This window comes from Macrobrachium rosenbergii, chromosome 36 (genome assembly GCF_040412425.1).
Source record: "Macrobrachium rosenbergii isolate ZJJX-2024 chromosome 36, ASM4041242v1, whole genome shotgun sequence".
NCBI lineage: Eukaryota > Metazoa > Arthropoda > Malacostraca > Decapoda > Palaemonidae > Macrobrachium > Macrobrachium rosenbergii.
Window position 1 is genome coordinate 11903670 of NC_089776.1, and position 9248 is coordinate 11912917.

General features: G+C 34.3%; 1 protein-coding gene across 1 annotated transcript; it reads right to left on the reverse strand.

Moving 5' to 3' along the window:
• On the reverse strand, positions 1–6539 carry LOC136856620 (uncharacterized). Its single transcript, XM_067134554.1, has 6 exons — positions 6438–6539; positions 4302–4624; positions 3207–3373; positions 2434–2584; positions 811–999; positions 1–383 (listed from the first exon to the last, which is right to left on the reverse strand). The coding sequence occupies exons 2-6, from the start codon at positions 4598–4600 to the stop codon at positions 353–355; spliced, it is 837 nt and encodes a 278-aa protein (XP_066990655.1). The 5' UTR covers positions 4601–4624; positions 6438–6539; the 3' UTR covers positions 1–352.
• Positions 6540–9248: the final 2709 nt, after the last annotated feature.

The window sequence follows — 9248 nt, forward strand, 5'->3', positions numbered from 1 at the left end:
TGTTTGGTCATTCCATCAAACAATTTTATTGCGGTAACAAGGGAAACGTATTTAACAGATTTACATAGGAATCTGGTAAGGTCATTAGCTTGTCATTACATACAAAAATTTAGCCACGGTACATAAAAATAAATCGTACAATTTCCTCTCAATAAATATAACAACATCAGGACATTCTTCCAAAGTAACCATTCGCTGTTTCAACGAACTTATTTTTTTTTTAAGTATATAAATCATCTATCGTTCAGGATCTTCGACTTCTGTACATAATCTGTGAAACATTCCTCATTTCTTGGGAGAGCCGTGACAAAGAATGCTCCCGATTGACGAACAGGCGATATTTTCTTTCCACTCAGAACCGCCAGATGTCGCTTTCACTCAGTCTGGAAAATTTTTGATGAAGTTAAAAAATATATTTTGCTTATATCACGATAATTAATATATATATATATATATATATATACAGGTATATATATTATATATATATATATATATACATATATATGTATATATACATATGTATGTATGTATAATTCATATCTTTTTAATGAAACATCCATGCCTTTATAAAAACTGCTATCATCCACCCAAAGGAAAATAACGTCATAAAAAGAAACAAAAAAAAAAAAAAAGAATTTAAAACCTAAATTATCCACTTTACAGAACCAACCCAGGTTACAAATACCCCTTCCCACCACCCCGTCCTCCTCAAACCCCCACCCTCCCCCTCCCCACCCTCCCCTCCCCACCCAAACTAAACGGCGCAAATCTGGTGCCGTGACCCCTGGACACAGAAAAACGGTCACTCACAAAATCAGATCTTGTCCGAGGACCTCTTGAGTGAGCCCGCTGAAAGCGTCGTGGTGTTGCCTGGCGACGTTCTTTGTGGAGACCCAAAGACTGGAAAACCGAACGGCCTCTTCCTTCAGTCCTTCCAGGAAGGTCCTGAAGCCCTCCACTGTGAAGTTGCACAGGGGGAACCGCAGGGCAGAGAAGCTCCTGAAGGGGAAACAAGAGAAAGGCAAAGGGAGATAAAGAGAATTATTAGTGGTTTGAGGAAGACTTCGGTTTTGAAGTTGGGATTCTGGAGAAGAGGTCGTTCTTGGTCTGAGTTTATTTAGTTTTATTTGATGTTATTTTTTGTGAGACTATTTAACCTTTTTCTCGCTGTTTTCACTATTTTATGTGTCCCGGAAGTCCAGGTACTTGTCAAGCAAATTTAATTAAAAAAAATATAGTAGCTATGATATTTAGCTTTTAAAAAAATGATAATCCACAAGCAGTTAATATTTACAGAATAATCATGGTTCCAGGGATGGAACCTTGGATAAATACTGACTTTTCATTAACTTTTGCAACAGTTTTCAGCTTTTTATAGAAAGCATGTAGTTCTGTAAATCAAACATCTCTCAGGTTTGCAGAATATAAAATAAAAGAAAAGAATTATTTTCAACAGACAAGTCTTTTCAAAAGAGTTGGTTTTCGTGATGTGAATTTTCGCTGAGGTTTTGTAAACTTTCCTTTTTTTTTTTTTTTGATGATGACCCCTTTGGACATGCAATGTCTTCCTGCAAGAATTTTCATTTTATTTTTCATTTTCATTTTACAAAACGAGTTCATGAAAAAAATTCATATCGTTATCAATTATTTCTTTATTCTCAAAATAAAAAAAAAAAACATTATCAGAAATGTCTCGATTAACAAAGCTTCGGTTTGAAATGAAATAAAACTTTAATCCAAAAGCTTAAGATAATGAATTTCACCCGAAATGCTTAGATAAGACAGGGCGGACTAAATATTAACTCTTTTAAGGCAAAAAAAAAAAAAAATAGAAACCTGAGTGAACGAACTGTACAAAGTTAAGGGGGAGAGGAAAAAATGAATTAGTGCTCCTTCCAAAGTAAATGCAGTTCGGGAAACTGTGAGCCACGCCCCACTTAAGTAGATTATTCAGCAAAGGAACAGAGAGAGAGAGAGAGAGAGAAATGAGTTGGGAAAATAAACGTAGTGACCATTTAGTGATGATGATTTTTATTTAATTTTTTAATTCTCTTGAATGATTTCATTAATGTTTTTCGATACTGGACTTTTTAACGTGTAAAAATTGGCAAAGAAACGGCTGTTTTGGCTAAAGGAATGAGGAGGTATAGAAGGAAATTATCACAATATATATTACATATATATGTGTATATATATGTATATATATATATATATATATATATATATATATATATATATATATATATATATATATATATATATATATAAATATGTGTATATATATATAGATATGTACATCTGTATAAATATGTATATATTAATATATATGCATATAGGCCTACATACATATATACTGTACATACATACATATATACTTGCTCTAACTGAATGACCCTTTACCAGATATTTGAAAACATCAGTAGGCCCACTTACTGACTTCCACAGACCGGCTGCATCGCAGCTGCCGCTTTCACAGCCCACTTCAGGTTCTCGTCTGAAACGTTGCTCAAGTACAGGTACAAGATGTCTACTCCGGGGAGTGGTTTCAACAGCGATGCGTCGACCTGAGCTGCCAGGTGGATTTCTGAGGAAAGACGAATTCCAGTTGTAGTCCAACTTTTCGGTTTTAGACTAAGTTGTCTCCTTATGGCTATAGAATGTCTCAAAAGTATTAAGATACTTGTGATTGAAAAGCTTTCTGATTGTTTGATTTCAAATGGTACACCTTTTGTTTACAGGTTTTGTCTTCAGAGGGTGAAATATTTATTTATACCGTAAACATTTGTTCCGCGCATTCCTGTATTTCCTTGGCACTGAGTGGAAAGGACACTTCCTAGACACTACTATATTAATATATTTGCATATATGCATTTCTCAACATTACTTTTTATTTCCTTATGTAATAGCAATGTTCCTTTCCGACTATTTTCTGTTTTTCTTTAACTGTTGTCAAAATACAATCAAAAGATAATAGACAATGTCAGCAACCTAGATGCAGAAACTTGAACACCAATTTACCCTGATTTCCTTAAACTTCCAACCCTATCTTTTACTCATTGGCCTCCTCATTTTCATTTCAGAGATATTCTACAACAGTTCAATCACGCCACCATTTCCCATCCTAGCGAACCTTCCAGACCAGCCAATAATAATTGCCCTCGAAAGACCTATCTATTAGTTCTTGAAAGTGACAAATGGATACTCACGCAAATCATCCAGACGTGACAGTCTCTCCGTGATGTTGGAGAGCTCGGATGAGATTTGCACGTAATGCTTTTCGCTGCCAATTCCTATGTACAGATCGACGACCGTATCGGGCACCGCGGCCAAAGCGCTGTCGCTCAGTCGTCCCCAGAATTTTCGAACCGGACAACTTCTCGAGTTGAGTGAGAAACAGCATCATAAATATTCTTAATTCTTATCAAAATATGTCGGCAACTTTTCACACACACTTCACAGACATGTTGAACACAAGTCGATGACATTTTGGTAGTTCAAACCAATGCTTCATACAATTATCCAGCATTTACCAGAGGTTAGTTCTCCACTTACAGTCGCTGACTTGTTTTCAATATGTTTGCGATATGTATGCAATAAGTTGCCAATGTATGTCTATGATATGTTTTGTACCGTAGTATGGATGTGCCCTGACAGTCAACATGTTTAGAGCCACTGACTTGTTTTCAACATGTTTGTGATATGTATGCAATAAGTTTCCAATGTGTCTATGAAATGTTTTACCCAGAGGTTAGTTCTCCACTGACAGTCGTTGACTTGTTTTCAACATGTATGCAGCAAGTTGCCAACAAATGTATGTGATATGTTTTATACTGTAGTATGGCTGTACCCTAACAGTCAACGTGTTTAGAGTCAAACATTAGTACATAATAGATTTGCGCCATTGACAGCTGTGAACAGGAGTAGATGTTGCTCAAGATGCAATCATTATTATTATTATTATTATTATTATTATTATTATTATTATTATTATTATTATTATTCAGAAGATGAGCCCATGTTCATATGGAACAATCCTACAGGGCCATTGACTTGAAAATCAAGCTTCCAAAGAATAATGGTGTTCATTTGAAAGAAGTTACAGAAAATAATAGGAAATACAGAAAGAAGAGATCACTTATTAAAAAAAATAGACTAGTAAATTAATAAATAAATAGGCAAAACTATAAATAACTTATCGGAATACAAGATGAACTTTTTGGGGTAATTAAGCACTGCATCTTCGCTTGAGCTTTGGAGGTACCTATTTACACAACAACATCCACGTAAACAAAACGAGTCACCTTTCAAACGCCTTCGTCAGCGCTCCGTCCAGAGCAGTGTCGGACACCGAAGGATACCTGAAGTCGTGTTTGAAGGTGACCTGACACAGCTCGCAGTTCTCCTTCGTCAGCAGCGTCAGCAGTTCCTCCACTTCGGGAATGTCGCTCGGGTCAGTGTTGAGGTTCAGCTTGACCCTTCCCGCGAGACCTGACCTCTTGACCCTCTCCGCGTAGGCGGCGACTTTCGAGTCGGTGATTTCGTGTTCCGGGAACTGCAGGGGAACTTGTAGGGAAGACCTCCTCAACGACAGGGCAGCCATTGGTTGTCTGGTTCGACTCTGGGGCTTCGAGAGAAAAAATAATATTAATAATTGGATTCATAAAAATCTCATAATTGGGCGGGTCACTAAAATGTTGAAGAAATATATTGAATTCCTGTGGTAGGCTTGTTCCATCTGAACGGGGGCTTATCTTCTGAATAATAATAATAATAATAATAATGATAATAATAATAATAATAATAATAATAATAATAATAATAATAATAATAATAATAATAATAATAATAATAATAATAATAATAATAAAATTGAATTCATAAAAATCTCATAATGGAATGAATCACTAAAATGGTGAAGAAATATATTGATAATTGAATTCACAATAATCTCATAATGGAGTGAATCACTAAAATGGTGAAGAAGTATATTGAAAATTGAATTCCTAAAAATCTCATAATAGCACGAGTCACCAAAATGATGAAACCCACATTGGTATAAATGTAAATATATATATATATATATATATATATATATATATATATATATATATATATATATATATATATATATATATATATATATATATATATATATATATATATATATGTACGAACGGCATCTTCCGAGAACCCGCTCGATTCTCGTTCTTCTTCTTCTCAACTGAGAAGGAGAATGAAGCACGTCCTCAAAAGCTCTCGTTTGTATATACATTTCTAGTATAGATACGTACATTTACGCCACTGTGGACTCTTCCCCAATAATTGAATTGAAATTAATATGAAATATCTTTGTTCCCCGGACTTTGAAGCAGGGTACTAAAAAACGGATATTTCTCAAGTTATGTGAAAGTATGATTTACCTGTTTTCATAAAATATTTTGTAAAATGCAAATACGTTTGTAAAGCATGGATATTCTGTTAGTTATAGAATCTAAATACATACGAGATTTATTTTGTCCTGGGATTTCTATTAGCTACTGAAAAAATATTTATTTTCAGGCTAGGTAACGGCATGATTTAATTGTGTTTAGAAAATATTTTTAAAATGTAAGTGCATTTATAAAGCGTGAACATCCTGTGAGTAACTGAGTGGTTTTCATTTTCGATGAATAGCGTGGTAATACCTATTGCCATTAGGATGCAATATAAAGAAAGATATATTTCCTAACTGCTATAAAACAAAAAAAAAAACCTATTTAAGATAGCTCCTCAAATTTCTCGTGAGCATGTCTGAACTGAAGCACATAATCATTAACAAATTCTAGTTCCGTGGTGATATAATAATAATGACAATAATGAAGGAATTCAAAAGTCAAACACAACAGGATGACGGATAAACTTTGCAGTGTCACTACTTGATTTTTATTTTCAGTCGTCAAGAGTCTTATAGAATATCAACTAGGAAATGCATCATCAAGGAAAGATACAACGAAACAGTAAAGGTTGCTATATACATACATACATACATACATACATACATACATACATACATACAAACATACATATATATATATATATATATATATATATATATATATATATATATATATATATATATATATATGTATGTATGTATGCATGTATGTATGTACTTTGCCTATCAATCAGTTGACTGAATTTGGACAAATTTGTCTTCCAGAGTCTGTCATTGCATTTCCGGGAGATTTATTTATCAAAGAAGACTGACAAAATAATCTTTGGGAAATCGTCGTAAGTTTAAGACCTAAAATCTGCTCCACTCACACGCATCCCCACCTCCCTTCCACTTCCTTAAATACGTCCTTAAATACACAGAAAATACCCAAGTAAACACGCCCATAAAACCACTATATACAGCCCCCACCCAACATTAAATTTAAATATAACCGACCCCTTACCTTAACCTTGAGAAAATCTTAACCACGGGCGCCGGCGCTAAAGCAACTGCAATGAGCCCCACCGGGCAAGGCAGCCTCTGATATACTGTAAATACTCTTTTATCAAGATGTTATAAACCCCCTTCGAGATAACCACCATCCGACGGTTTATAATCATATCTCGGGTCCCTCCGAGCCGCCTCCCTCGAAGACTTCTCGAAAGATCAAAAATAAGATTTGGCAGACCGGGTGGAAAATTAACCTCTGCTCCAACGGTGATCACTTTGCTTGAAGAGGCCTGGGCTTCATCAGCTGCCAGTCTTTGAAGATTTTGTGTGTATGTGTATGTAGATATATATATATATATATATATATATATATATATATATATATATATATATATATATATATATATGTGTGTGTGTGTGTGTGTGTGTGTGTGTGTGTGTGTGTGTACTATGAGTTTCCGTACTCATGACACAGACAGACTGATTTTGAAATATAAATCTGGAATGCATTCATGATTTTATTTTTGTGAATCGAGACACCGAACCCAATTAAAAAAGTCATTTGATTGATCTTTTTTATTTCTTTTCATCTTCCAAACTGAATGAGAGAGAGAGAGAGAGAGAGAGAGAGAGAGAGAGAGAGAGAGAGGGAGAGAGGTGCGTCACCGACGACCACGTTGCACCACGACTCGCGTAACAGACGCGTCTGTTCCTTTCCTTATCTTGATTTCTGGGAAGACACTCACCTCTCCTTCTCAGACTTGATAAAGAAGAAAAAAATATAGCAAGCACAGCTTTAGTGATAGCAAATCACAAGTTTATTCACAATCATTTCATGTCGTGAATAATGTAACACGGCGTTATAATAATAATAATAATAATAATAATAATAATAATAATAATAATAATAATAATAATAATAATAATAATAATGGTGAAACAGGTCCACAGTTATGTATGGGTATATAATATTTAAAGATAAAACATACATTTGTCTTTAAATACATATACATATACATAACTGTGGATTGGTTTCTCCATTTGAAGACTCATGCTACTATGAGTATTTTTAATAATAATAATAATAATAATAATAATAATAATAATAATAATAATAATAATAATAATTTTTATTAGCATCTTTCTCTCTCATCATATATGCGTGTCATATCTCTCCCATCCATAAACGTAGAATACATCCCCACTGCACACACACACACACACACACACAGATATATATATATATATATATATATATATATATATATATATATATATATATATATATATATATATATATATATATATATATTTCAGAACACCTTCAGGCTGGTATTCCATCACAAGATTCATTTCCACAATGTACACTCCAATATCGCCGTAACAAACCAGTAATAATAATAATAATAATAATAATAATAATAATGATGATGATAAATGACATTACTGTGAATTTACTGATATTGATATGTATAATTATCACCAATAACTGGAACTGGTAATTTTCGGACATCCACTAATAAAGTAACACATTTACCAAGAAATCACTTAGAAAGAGAGAGAGAGAGAGAGAGAGAGAGAGAGAGAGAGAGAGAGAATCTTTTCACTGGGCATAAAAACTATCAGTGACCAATGAAATTTTGTGAGAAAAACAAACAGCTTCTTTTGGTGCTTAATTGTCTTTTAACTCTTTAACTGTGATATTCACTGACTCATAAAAAGTGCCGTTAAGATTCGGTAACGATTCTGAGAAGTGATTTATCCTGTATAAAAGAAAACTTATTTCTTTTATTTCTTTAGATTTATGACACCACTTCTCTCATAAAATGGCCAAATGACTCATGTTGACCAGACGCCATTATGATAATTTAAGATAATAAAAACACGATCATGTCTACTTAGCCTAGGCCTACCTAGGCCTATACCCAACTCCAAGTAAGATTCAATTTGATGGCCTTCGGGTTCTGGCTGGAAGAACTAACTGTTCGATTTATGAGAACATACGAGCAATTTTTACGATCGTAATTCAACGAACAGCTTCCTTACAGATTTCCCGTCTTGCTGACGTCCCTGCAAGTTTGTTTTGACAGAACTTTGGCGGGCTGTGGGAAGGACGAAGCTTGGTCGAGTTTAAAGGTGGATTATTTTCAATGCTTTCGTTTCCCCCAAACACATATATGTATATAAAAGTACTAAGTTTTGAAGTGATTACCCAAATGTATTTTAAGAAAAATAAAATTTCACTCTAATACTATAAATGGCAACAAATAACTGTCTGTTGCCAAATATTCTTAAAATTTATTTTTGACGAGCTGAGGCTAGGACTGTTCTCCTCAACTCTCTTGCTGTTTTAGTACCATAGAGTAGAAACGGTGCTACTTTGGCTTGTTATCTTCGCGTTGCCCACTCCAAGTTGCTAGTACTAAACTTGGCGGAAGCTCCTTGGGACGCCTTGTTTAGTAGGCTACTAACCCATCGGGGATCAAAGTATTATATACACCCATTTCTATATTGTGTGGTCGACAAATTATTATATATTAATAAACGATGTCTTCGGGCGGCCGTCTACTTTACATTTACCATACGGTGTTTAGCACTAGAGCCTTAGCACCTCGGAGTAGGAAACGCGTAGATAGCAAGGCAAAGTAGCACCGTAGAAACTTCCCTTCATTGTTTTTTCGTAAATATAGATATTAACGTGAACAAGTCCGTTACCTTCCTTTTTTTTTTTGCCAAGTGAACGAAGTAATCTTTCAAGAAAATTAAATGTTACTAAGAGTAAATTATGGATTAGACTTGTATCTAAGACGTTTTAACGAAGGTT

What these genes read in the sequence shown, in the direction of transcription:
- LOC136856620 (XM_067134554.1), bottom strand. Translation starts at nt 4,600, where the DNA reads ATGGCTGCCCTGTCGTTGAGGAGGTCTTCCCTACAAGTTCCCCTGCAG. An exon ending in CTGACGAAGGCGTTTGAAAG is followed by an intron (nt 3,374 to 4,301) that starts GTGACTCGTTTT and finishes CAACTCGAGAAG; the next exon opens with TTGTCCGGTTCGAAAATTCT. An exon ending in CAGCCGGTCTGTGGAAGTCA is followed by an intron (nt 1,000 to 2,433) that starts GTAAGTGGGCCT and finishes TTTCCCCTTCAG; the next exon opens with GAGCTTCTCTGCCCTGCGGT.